Source organism: Chiloscyllium plagiosum, chromosome 9, assembly GCF_004010195.1.
Source record: "Chiloscyllium plagiosum isolate BGI_BamShark_2017 chromosome 9, ASM401019v2, whole genome shotgun sequence".
Taxonomy (NCBI): Eukaryota; Metazoa; Chordata; class Chondrichthyes; order Orectolobiformes; family Hemiscylliidae; genus Chiloscyllium; species Chiloscyllium plagiosum.
This window is the reverse complement of record NC_057718.1, coordinates 19,793,294-19,807,788: the sequence shown is the minus strand read 5'-3', so window position 1 is coordinate 19,807,788 and position 14,495 is coordinate 19,793,294. Positions and strand designations below refer to the sequence as shown.

The following is a 14,495-nucleotide window of genomic DNA, read 5'->3' as shown; positions in this document are numbered from 1 at the left end:
GGACCTGATATCAGATCTGAGGGCTTCTAGATTTGCAATCTTGGTAGTGCATTCAATAATGCGTTGATCTATTGAGCTTTTAGGGTAGCTCCATCATCCCTTTTGTGTAAAATGTTCATTTAATTTCATCTTTCCTCACCCTAACAATAGGTCACATTCCCAGTTTCTAAAGGCCACTTAGCTGACACACTTTATTGCTGTAAAGATTTTTTGGATAAAAAGCTTTTTTTCCTTTCCCTACAAATTATTCTATGACTATAGAGGGAAGCAAAGCCTATGACTTTACTCCCTTTCGTTCACAATCCTGGGTTCCAAAGCAGATTTGTAATTGTAAAAGTGCTTTTTGTCATTTACGGCTGTGCGATTTTCTTTAATTTTAGTTTCAACCTCTCAGTTTGTCGTAATATTTCATTCTAGATCTTTCCACCATATCCTAGCTAAACAAGTCCAGGGAATTCATGTAGGAGAAAGTGAGGATTGCAGACGCTGGAGATCAGAGCTGAAAATGTGTTGCTGGAAAAGCGCAACAGGTCAGGCAGCATCCAAGGAGCAGGAGAATCGCAGTTTTGGGCATGAGCCCTTCCTCAGGAATCACCTGAGGAAGGGCTCATGCCTGAAACATCGATTCTCCTGCTCCTTGGATGCTGCCTGACCTGCTGTGCTTTTTCAGGGAATTCATGTGCCCAACATGCATGTAAAGAATTGTCTTTGTGTTGCTAATTAGTATATCATGGTGCATTTTGTCTCCTATTGTTTTGTTTTATAAAGCGTAAGAGAATGCCACATGGTTCAAATTTGTTTTTTCTCATTTAATTGTTCATTGTTTCATATTTCACTACTACGAAAATTGTGGCAAAATCTTGAAGTTTTAAAACAATGTATAAGGCACATCCCATATCAAACATATTCTTGTTATGTTAATTCTGTGTTCTGCTAAGGACTTGACATCACAGGCTTCCGATCACCAAATAGATGGTTCAGTGTATTTAACTCTGTTTCCTATAAGGCAACAATAAAGGTTAATGGTCATCGTTTCACCTGTTTTCTGGATTGCTCTGGATCAGATTTCAGTTGGAAACATGCTTGAGGCAGCCACGTGGAGAAATGCGCAAACATCATTGCTAGGTTTAACTGCAACCCATGATATCCTCTTGGATGAGTTGATCCTGACATTGCATAGATTTCTGTCCTAAATCTGAAGGAATTTCTATTTATTTGTCCATTCTTCTGAACTTTGACCTGTGGCATTTGAAGTGCAATTGACTAAAATACAAACATTTCAAAGCATGTGCAGATATAGAAAACATGCATGTACCTGTGTATATTGAGTTGTGTGTGTACATATGCTCATATTGACACAGTATGTCCATTTGTTTCAAAAATGGAACCATTGAGTCGGGAAATAATTGAACAATAGCACCCTGCGATACATTTGATAATTCAGTCACCGTAAAATTTAATTCTTCAGTTGAAGTTATCTAATCTGTCTGACCTTTTGCCATGTACTTACACAGGTCCCTCGATAACTTTCCTTTAAATGTTATTGTACAACTTCATTAGCCATTTGTGGCAATATATGCAATGTTCCAATAATGTCTGTGTGGAATAAGTTCTAGCTTAACCTTCAGTTTATCAACTGCTGCTTCCCATTTCTTTGTATGTAACTGCTTCTCCTTGATGGTTTCACACGTCATTAATTGTTGCTTCCATACTTGTTAACGTTTTGTTTCAACAGCACAAATTTTCAGAAGAACAACCCTGTTCATAAGCTGACTGAAGAGGAACTGTTGGCATTCACCTCAGTAAGTACTGCAGTCTTTTGTTCTTTCTACTTTCAGGCTGTGTTCCTTCTTCACTTGAGATTCTTCCTGAACAAACATTGGCTGAAGTTTTTCCAACCCTTTTCCACGTTATGTTTCCCTGTTGGGTGGATCCCCATAATTTGCTAAAGTTGCTGGAATCTGAAAAATGTATGCAAGCCGAAGGTCTGAGCAGTACGCAGGCAAGTACTGCAAAGCAATAGTTTTTTTAAATAAAATCGGCGCTGCCTTCGCTAACAAACGTTTCTAGACAGCAAAAGCCGATGTTGCATATTTCAATGCTTCCTTGGCTGTAGATTGTTAGAGGAATCCATTTTTTAGCTTTTTTTTAAAGAAAGAAAATGTAATGTTCTGGAATGAAATCAGACCAGCTCTCACTATGAGATTTGTGTCTTAATTTCTTTTCTGATATCAGTGGGTGTCATGGCAAATGTAAATACAAATATTTCTGTTTCTAGGAAAGATCTCATGACCCCAGTTTAAAGCTCTCATCAGTCATTGACTCAGTGCCGTGCAGAAAGTTACTCATTGTCCTGAGATCCTGGCCTCAGATATTTATTGTTTATTTCCTCACTTTGTGACTTGAGGAAAGGTGTAAAAGTATTCCCTAATATGTGCATGAGAAATGAACGCAGATGTCCATTTAGTCCTTCAAGCATGCACTCTCATTCTTTTCGATCATAGCAGGTCTTCTACTTCAATTTTCCTTTCAACACTATCCCCATATCCCTTCATTCTCTCAGTATCCATAGTGTCCATCTTTATCTTGTATTTGCTCAATGCTTGTGCTTACACACTTGCTGGTTTAAGAGAATTGCAAAGATTCACAACACTTTGAAAGAAAAAAGTAGAGTCACAGGTTGATCTATTTCTCTCTTAGGGTTGCAGTTGTATTGCCAAATCAAGCATTTTGCAAATAAAAATGGGAATTCTAAAGAATATTCCAACTGTTAAATTAACAAAGTATGTTTAGAATTGATCGATTTTCAGTTCTGAATATATGATTTTTCAAGTTTTAAATCCATTCTCATTGCATTTAATGGAGATTGTAGGTGTCCTTCACGTTACCTCATGAAGACTGTTAGAAGGCAGGTGACATGATTAGGAGAAAGTGAGGACTGCAGATGCTGGAGATCAGAGTTGAAAAATGTGTTGCTGGAAAAGCGCAGCAGATCAGGCAGCATCCAAGGAGCAGGAGAATCGATGTTTCGGGCATAAGCCCTTCTTCAGGACTGTGACATGATTACTCTTACTCAAGCATTGCTCTTTCCATGGCTGTGTGTTAAATATAAGGCCCTGATGTTGAATTTCAGTCGCCTGGGGCACAGTTTTAATAGTCCTGAAGATTTCTGTAGACCAAGTAGTCTCCAAACCTGGCAGCATCTATGGGGAGAAAGCAGCATTAGCATTTCAAATCCAGTTCTGATGAAGAGTCACTAGACTCAAAACATTAAGACTGATTTCTCCCTCCAGATGGGCCAGACCTGCTGGGTTTTACCAGTAGTTTCAGTTTTTGTTTCAGATCTCCAGCATTAGCAGTTCTTTGTTTTAATTTCCAAAATTGCTGCATCCTTCCAAATTGGGCCACAAAAACATTTTGTTATCCACTAATGGTGACAGTGTCATCAGCTGCTTAGGCCCTAAGCTTTTAAAGTCAGTACTCAGTTTTTTCAACCCTTGTCCTTTAAACATGCCTTAAAACATACCTCTTTGGGGCTGCACCATGGCTCAGTCGTTAACACTGCTTGCTCATAGTGCTAGGGACCCAATTCGATTCCACTTTGGGTGGGGGGGTTTGCATGTTTTCCCCAAGTCTGCATGAGTTTCCTGCAGGTGCTCCAGTTTCCTCCCAGTCTAAAAATGTGCAGGTTAGATTGGATTGCCCATCGAATTACAGGGATAGGGTAAGAAGGAATGGGTCCGAGTGCGATGCTCTTCGGAGGGCCAGCATGGGCTTGATGGGCTGAATGGCCTGCTTCCATGCTGTAGGGTTTCTGTGATTCTATGATTGATTCAACTTGGATTGTGCCTTCAGTCATCTATACTAATATTGTTTATCCGAGTCAGTGTTAAAAGTTTGTCTAATGACACTTGTGTGAAACAACTTGAGATATTTAATATGTCTAAAGGTGTGATATAAAAGCAAGTTGTCAATGCTTTATCACATTTTAAAATTAATTTTTCTAGGTACTGCACTGTGTGCACTTATCTTCTGTTAGATCACATCTTTTAGAAGAGTGCAGAAATTACCAGAATTGACCAAAAGTGAGATAACTATGTCTTTAATTTGCCTCTTAAAGGATTGGTGTTGGTTAAATGTCCTTCCTGTAACCTGTCATCCTAATTACTTTGCTAAACGTAAAGTGCTGAACTTGGGTGGAATTTAATCCAGGAAACTGGCATTGCCAGTCAGATGGAGAACCAGTCAGAGCTCTGTTTTATCTTCTTTGACAAACGGCAATTAAGTGCTCAACGACAAGCCTTCCCAGGATCTGTGACTGCAGGAACAGAAGTCACACCTCCTGAGAGTGACTGCCAAATGGAGACTGTAATCATATTCACTCACCTGTTACATAATGTAGTTAAAAATCACACAGCACCAGGTTATAGTCCAACAGGTTTACTTGGAGGTCTACGGAGCATTGCTCCTTCATCAGGTAGCTGTGGAACAGGATCCTGCTCTACAGCTACCTACTGAAGGAGCAGCATAGAGTCATAGAGATGTACAGCATGGAAACAGACCTTTCGGTCCAACTTATCCATGCCGACTAGATATCCCAACCTAAACTAGTCCCATTTGCCAGCACTTGGCCCATATCCCTCCAAACCCTTCCTATTCATATGCCCACCCAGATGCCTTTTAAATGTTGCTATTTTACCAGCCTCCACCACTTCCTCTGGGAGCTCATTCCATACACGTACCACCTCTGCATGAAAAAGTTGCCCCTTAGGTCCCTTTTATATCTTTTCCCTTTCACCCTAAACCTATGCACTCTAGTTCTGGACTCCCCCACCCCAGGAAAAAGACTTTGTCTATTTATCCTATCCATGCCCCTCGATTTTATAAACTCTATAAGGTCACCAAGCACTCCGAAAGCTTGTACTTCCAATTAAACCTGTTGAACTATAACCTGGTGTTGTGTGATTTTTAACTTTGTACACCCCGGTCCAACATCGGCACCAACACATCATGGCTGTTAAAAGACCATGAACCCAGAACACCATTGTTCTGAATGGTAGTACAGCACTAGGTGGAAACTATAGTTTAGGGCTGATGCCCAGTCTCGCAGCTGAAGAATCATATGGTACACAGAGATTGCAAAAAGGCCATGGTGCAGGAAAGAAAGACTTGCAATAATGTGGTGCTTTTCACAACTGCTTGGTGTCTCAAAGCAATTTACAGTCTATTAAGTACTTTTGAAGTGTAATCACTGTTATAGTGTAAGAAACAAGGTAACCAATATACACATAGCAAACTCTCCCAAACAACCATGTGATGATCAGATATTTTGTTTTTTGTGGTGTTGATTGAGGGATGAATATTGACCTGGACACCAGTGTGCCATTCTTCAAAGTAAAGCTCTGAGTCCTTTTGCAACCACCCGAACAGTCAGATAGGGCTTTAATTTAGCATCTCCTCTGAAATACTGCATGTCCAACAGTGCACTGCTCCCTCAGTACTGTATTGGAGGTGAGTTTTTAGTTTTGTGAGCACCCCTGGCGTGGGACTTGAACCTGGAATCTTGAGATTCACAGGCAAGATTGAAAATAGCAGAAAAGCAAAATGACAATTCGAGAAGATTATCAGTTTACATTATATGCTTCTTGTCTTTATTGTACAGGCCAGTTCTATGCTTTTTTGTTTAATATAGCCAAGCATTATTGAAACGTGTTATTGCTGCACTCTAAGAAAGACAATGTCGATATGGGAGGTAGTTTGATGAAGTGTTAAATCCTGAGGGCTATAGTTGCTCTGTGAGAGGCAGAGAACCAAACTGCAGCAACACAAAAGATTAAGAATCAACTTCTAATAATTTTATTGTTTCATTATGTTTACAAATATGCGACAGTCTCTGTTCAAAGTTTGTGAGAAGATGTGTAGCTCGGGTGCTCGTTTTATGGTTCTGTTAGCCAAGCTGGGAATTTGTGTTGCAGACGTTTCGTCCCCTGTTTGGGTGACATCCTCAGTGCTTGGGAGCCTCCTGTGAAGCGCTTCTGTGTTGTTTCCTCCGGCATTTATGCTGGTTTGTCTCTGCCGCTTCCAGTTGTCCATTCCAGTTGTCCGCTGCAGTGGCCGGTATATTGGGTTCAGGTTGATGTGTTTATTGATTGTATCTGTGGATGAGTGCCATGCCTCTAGGAATTCCTGTTTGGCTTGTCCTATAATAGTAGTGTTGTCCCAGTCGAACTCATTTTGCTTGTCATCTGTGTGTGTGGCTACTAAGGATAACTGGTCGTGTCGTTTCGTGGCTAGTTGGTGTTCATGGATACGGATCGTTAGCTGTCTTCTGCAGTCTTACCGCAAATTCAACCCAAACTCTGGGTCAGATATGTGGATGACACCTTTGTAATCATTAAAAGCACAGAAATAGAAAACACACACCGGATCATCAACGCCATACTCACAGGAATCAGATTCACTCGAGAGGAAGAAAAGGACAACCAACTCCCATTCCTAGACGTGATGGTACAGAGAACACCGAACGGAGAATTCACCACAAAGGTATACAGGAAAGCCACACACACAGACCAAGTCCTGAACTACGAAAGCAACCACCCCAACACACACAAAAGAAGTTGCATCAAGACACTGTTCAAAAGGGCCACAACACACTGCAGCACACCTGAACTGCAAAAAGAGGAAGAAGAACACCTGTACAATGTATTCGCCAAAAATGGATACCCGCGCAATTTCATCAACAGATGCCTAAGGGAAAGATAATGGAATGAGGACATTCCACAACCCAAAGGACTAGCCACGTTACCATACATCAAGAACACTTCTGAACTGACATCCAGACTACTACAACCACTAGGACTCATCACAGCTCACAAACCAACAGCCACTCTCAGACAACAACTCACCAGGACAAAGGACCCGATACCCAGCATGAGCCAAACCAACGTAGTGTACAAAATCCCATACAAGTACTGCACAAAACACTACATAGGACAAACAGGAAGACAGCTAACGATCGTATCCATGAACACCAACTAGCCACGAAATGACATGACCAGCTATCCTTAGTAGCCACACACACAGATGACAAGCAACATGAGTTCGACTGGGATAACACTACTATTATAGGACAAGCCAAACAGAGGACAGCCAGGGAATTCCTAGAGGCATGGCACTCATCCACAGATTCAATCAATAAGCACATCGACCTGGACCCAATATACCGGCCACTGCAGCGGACAACTGGAACGGACAACCGGAAGCGGCAGAGACAAACCAGTATAAATGCTGGAGGAAACATCACAGAAGCGCTTCACAGGAGGCTCCCAAGCACTGAGGATGTCACCCAAACAGGGGACGAAACGTCTGCAATACAAATTCCCAGCTCAGCAAACAGAACCACAACAACAGTCTCTGTTCGTGGCATTATCCATTACTGTAAATGAAAAAATGTTCATACTCAATCCTTCCATGAAGTGTGGGGATTAGCCTCTGACTAAGGTAGTGGAGCTGAAAATTTGAAGTAATTTTGTACATGAAGAAGGACCTGTTGGGGCATTCTGAAAAAATAAGCAATTCCATATTTTATGACAGCCTTGAAACCCTGGAACTGTATAGTGCTGCTTTTGGTTTTTTTGTGATCTACTTATGGCATGAATTCCATTGTATATATTTCATTACCTTTTAGCGTCTCCTGCCACTAGCGCTGGATCAAATCTGAATCACTTATAAATCTGCTTTATTGAGGATACTATCTGACAAAATTAATTGTGCTATCACTGGAAGAACAAATTGTTCCATTACATATAAAACTTTCAGGTTTATTTAACAGCATAAAATGCTCAGACTAAATTTTACAAATGCTGTTTAAAAATAGTCCGCACTTCTGTACTGTTTCTGATTTGGAAAATATTTTGTATACATCATCGGCTTCTTTCTTTTTGAAAGAGCAATAATATTTAACACTGCTGCAATTGGGGTCAGATGTGAGAAGTATTTATTAAAATTCCCTGTTGTGGACAATTGAACTGCAAGGAAAATGCTTTGTCAACTTTTATAGAACAAGTACCAACCATACATTTTCCAGCTGATATTTTGCTTCTTAGTGGGCTCGACCTTGCAGCTATTATAAACTAAAAATCATGATCAGAGCAACTGCCCTTTGGCAGAAAAGCCTACTTCACCTTGTTCAGGGAAATATGGTCACTCCTGAGAAATTGTCCCACTAGAATGAACCTTAAGGAACAAAATTGAGTGTTCTCCTAAGTTAAATTACATTTCCCCAACATAATGGAAGGATTATGCCCTCTGAACTGTTCTCATTTTTCTCACGAAAGGTTTAAACAACCAGTTACGTAAATTGTTTAGACTACAGATTTGCACAGCAATGCAGTGTAATTTAAAAATTGAAACAAGTTTTAAAGCAGAATGGGAAGGCGTTCTGAAAGAGAAATACTCAGAATGGAGTGTAGGTAGGGGCACTGAAAATCAATTTATGGAAGTGTTGGATCAGCAGGGCACCTTCAGTTACCTTATGATCATCATTCTGTTCTCGGGTGACCAGTTTGGAAAAGCCTGAATTCGCCATAGAGGCCTTCCGTCTTCATTCATTTTAACATAACGGAGAAAAATTGTCTCTCAGTTGGAATAGATTGGTTGCCATAAAATCACTGACCACCTGCAGTTTGCCTCGCCATTTTGTTTTCAAGGTGTCAAGAAGCCACAATAAATGGAACTGAGCTATTATTATTTCACAAGCATATAGTAGTTTAGAAATATTTTTCTTGCATTGGTTTTAATGAATCTATATGTAACTAATGCACAGATTTTAAAAAGTAGACTTTGAATCAACCTATTTGGATTTATTACCTCTGGAACTGTGGGTTAGGATTTGAACCGAAGCCTTGCACTTCAAAACCCGAGGTGTTGAAGGGGCAATGATGCAAGGTTTCGGGTAGAACTGCTTTCAGACAGCCCGGCTCCTAGGGTCAACTCGATCAACTGGGAAACTACAATAATCAATATTGTCTTTTGTAACACACTTTCTGTGATAGAAACTGCAGTGCAAGAGCCCCTTTCCTTTAACATCTGTTCACTGTTGGTGAATGGCTTGCATATCTGTCTGGCTTGATCCAATTTGACAGTGAATTCTGCAAGCTTCTCAGTTCCAATGTCTTGTTAACACCAGTTCAATGCAATCAATCAAGATAAATGGCTCACGTATCTGTCTGGCCCAATTCTTAGTATGCTGTTCAGTTGACCAATTTTCCCAGCTTGCCGTTCACTTGGCCAATGTTGTTTTTTAGGTTTTAGAGCTGTTATATTATTCAGTAGGGACATTTCACTACCTACAAAAGGCAGCAAATTCATGTGAACATCACCACCTGCAAGTTTTCCTCCAAGCCACTCACTATCCTGACTTGGAAATACATCGCTGTTCCTTCAGTGACAGTGGATCAGAAACCTGGAACTACCTTCTTAATGGCATTGCGGGTGTACCACATGGACTCCAGTGGGTCAAAAGGTTGTTGTGGGTAACAAATGATGGCCTAGCCAGTGATTCCCACATCATGTGAAATAATATTTAAGAAAGTAGCAGCACATCATGTGAAATAATATTTAAGAAAGTAGCAGAAGTGAAATAAAGGTTACACAGGGTGGATGGATTGGGGGGGGGGGGGGTAGAAATTAAGATTTGATAACAGATAAGATAATGGTGTGGCTGGTTCATCTCCCTACCTCAGTTTCACTGATTATATGAATATCTTGGATGGCCTGTTATGATGTTGTAACAATTATTTTGGCAAATGTGAATCTACTGTAAGGCTGAGTAAGCTTAGAGCAACAGAAAATGCGACCCATAGTTTGACAAAGGATTATTAGTCTCTCAGTAGATGCCACAATAATTGCTGATGATGAAGTTGAATGAGTAGTGATGGTTCAGTAGTGTATGTTATGGAAAATAAAGTTCACTCAGCGTCTGGGTGCTCTTAGGACTCAGAAGTGCGTTATGTCAATATATAGTTGTAAAGATGGAACCAAATTTCATTCTGTACTGCTGATACCCCTCAGCAGCTTTGAGTACCAGAAAAATGTCTGCATTTGTAATCTCTCCGAGTGCCCAATTTGTCATACTAAATGGTGTCCACTGTAAATGTATCTAAACTGACGGAGTCATGCTAAATAATGTCACTTCAATCATCCCAACCACAATACAATGTTTACACATGCACTCTAGTTTGCAGTAAATCTCTGAGATGCATTGAAACCATGTGGTATTCATATGACCCATTACTAATTACGTTGAAAATGCCAGATATCATTACACTGTTATATCATAACAAAGCAAGTATAATGATTAATATATTGAGCTAATTTTTGTGTGTAGTTCTATTTCTGGAAATGTCTCAATTGTGGAATGTTACATTTAATGTTAATCTACTGCCTTAGGCTAGGCCTTCAAGCACTTGACCCAGTTGAAAGTGTGTTGAGTTTGCCTATTGATCTAATTAACATTTTATATATGACAAGGCTGAAATTTTGCATTTACATTTCTGGTATTGCAGAGTGGTCAGTTTGGACCAGTAGGACCCCTTCACTTTGGCTCGATTTGGTTCTTCCTGTTTCTCGTTCAGTTTTCCTTTGCGGTTTTCCCATTAGCTCTTGTCTTCAGATGCCAGTGAGCAACAGTAAATGCAATTTGAAGCTCACCATGTATTCATTAGGAGCACCATGGAAGTTGCTCATGCCTTTGTTGATTCTAATGATTCAGTTTGAATGAGAGAAATCAGCCTGGGTTTCTGTCAAAGATAATTGCTAGAAATTGAAGAGGTAAGAACAGGATTGACTAAAATGACCAAATGGAGCATGCAGGCATGTAAATGATTTGTGAGTTTTATGATTGTTTTATGTTGCCATGTTGTACAGAAAGGATTGTTTTTGTATAATACTTAATAACATGTATCTGAAACATCCCATAAAGTTGTTTCACAAACCATAATACTTGGAGCAATCCAGATTGCTACGAAGCATGGTAATTATTTTATGTAGTAAAATCCTAAAAACAAGTGAAATGAATGAGAAATTGTTGTCTTTTGTGGTGATGTTTCAGGGGATGACAGCAACAGAGCTTCCTATTTTTCTTCAGATAGGGCCATGAATTCTTTCAATTTCACCTGAGTCCCAGAAACTTGCAAACAGTCCATAGTGAAATAAGTTATTAAAGTATGGAGACCCACAGTATTCACAGTGCTCAATTATATTATGAGATTGTTTCTTGGAGTATGGTCTTCAGTCATAAACCTCTGATTCCAAAGTCAGTAGCAACAACTTGCATTTATGGAGCCCTTTCAAAGTAGTAAAATATGTTAGGGCTCATTCTGGAAATATGTCAGACAAAATATGATACCGAGTCGCATTGAGATATTTGCAATAGGTATTGTTATTAACTTTAAGGAGCAGAGAGATGAGCAGAGGTTTAGCAGTTGTACTTCTCATACTAGTGGTGAGGCAACCAAATGATATTAGCACCACTGATGGTGTGAGGGAAATTATAGATGAACAAGAGGCCAAAATGGAAGGAACGCAGCGGAGATTTGGATGAGTCCTGGTTTAAGGAGATTGACAGATGGGAGATTGGCCAGGAGAGCATTGAAATAGTCAGAAAGCTGGCACTGAGCCAGGCTGTCACTTCAGTGTGTTGCTGCAAAACCGGGAAAAAGTATCTTTTAGTGTGTTCTGAAGTTGTTGTGTGTGTGAGCAGGCATCTATCCAGCCTACACGTAGGTGCTGAAATCTGCAGGCTGGTTAGATGGTTGTCGTGCACACAGCACGGACCCACTTTGCTGTCTGAAAAGTAAATTCAGCTTTCCAATGGAAACTGCATGTATGTGATTATCTGTCCAGTTAAGGAAACAAAATCTGTTTCTGCATCCGTTATAAATTTAAGTGGAAAATCTAAACAGCTTCTGTTATTACAATATGTACATGACATTCGATGAAGCACATGATATGCCTGTACTTTTTTCAAGCTGTCCAGTGAAACCTCTGTGGTTTTGATTAGAAAAGTTAACTGTGGTCTTTTGTTATTTTCATCACAGAAAAGAATGAGAGAAATTTAATTGTAGTAAGCTGATGTAAAAAAGGGGAAAAGGCACAATAGGTCAGGTCAGTATCAATAAAGACTTTGCATTGTAACCCTTCATTGGACCACAACATTAATTTATTCTCCTTTGAGTCTGATCAGGTTTCCAAAAGTTTTTTTTAACCATAATCACATAAGAACTAGGAGCAAGAGTAGACAATTCAGCCCCTTGAGCCTGCTCTGCCATTTGATATGTTTATGGCTATTTGCAACTAAGTCCAATTTGACTTCCCTGCCTGCTCTCCATAACCCTACTATCCACTTGATCAAATGGGCCAATGGGTCAAGGAGTGGCAGATAGAGTTTAATTTAGATATATGTGAGATGTTGCATTTTGGTAAGGCAAACCCCAAGGCAGGATTTAGACAGTTAATGGTAAGACTATGGGGAGTGTTACTGAACAAAGAGACTTTGAGGTGCAAGTGCGTAGTTGTTTGAAAATGGAATTGCAGGTAGACAGGATGGTAAAGAAGATGTTTGACATGCATGCCTTCACTGGTCAGTGCATTGGGTACAGGAGTTTGGATGTGATGTCATGGCTGTACTGGGCAATGGTTAGGTCTTGTTTAGAATACTGCATTCAGTTCTGGTCTCCCTGCTACAGGAAAGATGTTGTTAAACTTGAAAGGGTTCAGAAAGGATTTTCAAGGATATTGCTAGGATTAGGAAGTTTGAGCTACAGGGACAGGTTGATTAGGCTGGGGCTTTTTTCCCTGGAGCGTCGGAGGCTGAAGGGTGACCTTATACAGGTTTATCAAATCGTGGTAGGGGAGAATAGCCAAGGTCTTTTTCTCGGGCTAGGGGAGTCCAAAACTAGAGGGCATAAGTTTAAGATGAGAGGGGAAAAATTTAAAAGGGAACTGAGAGGCAACTTTTATATGGATCAAGGAGTGGCAGATGGAGTTTAATTTAGATATATGTGAGGTGTTGCATTTTGGTAAGGCAAACCCCAGGGCAGGATTTAGACAGTTAATGAGCTGCCAGCGGATGTGGTGAAAATGGGTACAAATTAAAACACTTAAAAGGCATCTGGATGGGTAGATGAATAGGAAGGGTTTAGAGAGATATGGGCCAAATACTGGCAAATGGGACTAGATCAGTTTAGGATATCTGGTCATTGCAGACAAAATGGACTGAAGGGTCTGTTTCCGTATTGTATAACTCTGTGACTCCATTATTAATTAAAGATATGTCTGTCTCGTCCACAAATTTACTCAAAGTTCTCATGTCCTCTGCAGTCCAGGGTAGTGAATTCCACAGATTCACAATGTTTTGAGAGAAGTAATTTCTCCTCATCTCTGTTTATATCAACTGGCCCTCTGGTACCATAAAATACACTTATACCAGTGATGTCAAGAGGAGGCCATTTGACCCAACTTTTCTGTGCAGCTGTTTGAGAGAGGTATGAAATTGATCCCACCCCTCCTGTTCTTTTCCCATAACTCATTTTGTTTTTCGTTTCCAAGCATATAATTGATTCCCTTTTGAAAGTTGTTCCTGATCTGCCGCCTTCACCCTTTCAGATTGTGACTAACTCTCAGAGTTTAGATATTCCTATCTCTCTCTGTATGGGAGGAGTTTCCAAATCCTGATTTCTACTCTTCAGATTGTCAGATGGGTGTCTTAAGATGATTAGATTTAACGCACAATCTGAACTCCCCTGTTCTTATACAGTCAAGTGCAGCACGGAAAGAGACATGCTGTCTTTTGGATGATAAGATGTCTTTCTGGTGGACAGAACTATCTCCATTCTTTGAAAAAAAAATTCAGGAGAGCATATCTAGCATCTTGGCAAACGTTCATCACTAAACTAGCACCGAGGTAAAAACAATGATTGCAGATGCTGGAAACCAGATTCTGGATTTGTGGTGCTGGAAGGGCACAGCAGTTTAGGCAGCATCCAAGGAGCTTCGAAATCGACATTTCGGGCAAAAGCCTTTCATCAGGAATAAAGGCAGTGAGCCTGGAGTGTGGAGAGATCAGCTAGAGGAGGGTGGGGGTGGGGAGAAAGTAGCATAGAGTACAATGGGTGAGTGGGGGAGGGGATGAAGGTGATAGGTCAGGGAGGAGAGGGTGGAGTGGATAGGTGGAAAAGGAGATAGGCAGGTAGGACAATTTCCCTTCCCACGTGGTTAAAGATGCCCTCCAACGCATCTCGTCTACATCCCGCACCTCCGCCCTCAGACCCCACCACTCCAACCGTAACAAGGACAGAACGCCACTGGTGCTCACCTTTCACCCTACCAACCTTCGCATAAACCAAATCATCCGCCGACATTTCCGCCACCTCCAAACAGACCCCACCACCAGGGATATATTTCCCTCCCCATCCCTTTCCGCCTTCCGCAAAGAC

General features: G+C 40.6%; 1 protein-coding gene across 1 annotated transcript in view; it reads left to right on the top strand.

Annotated features, from left to right (window-relative positions):
- The window catches only part of ttc27 (tetratricopeptide repeat domain 27), a 209,686-nt gene that overhangs the window by 74,511 nt on the left and 120,680 nt on the right, over nt 1-14,495 (top strand). Inside the window, exon 9 of the mRNA XM_043695515.1 lies at nt 1,736-1,802. Within this exon, the coding sequence (XP_043551450.1) occupies nt 1,736-1,802 (67 nt within the window). The remainder of the gene's footprint in view (nt 1-1,735; nt 1,803-14,495) is intronic.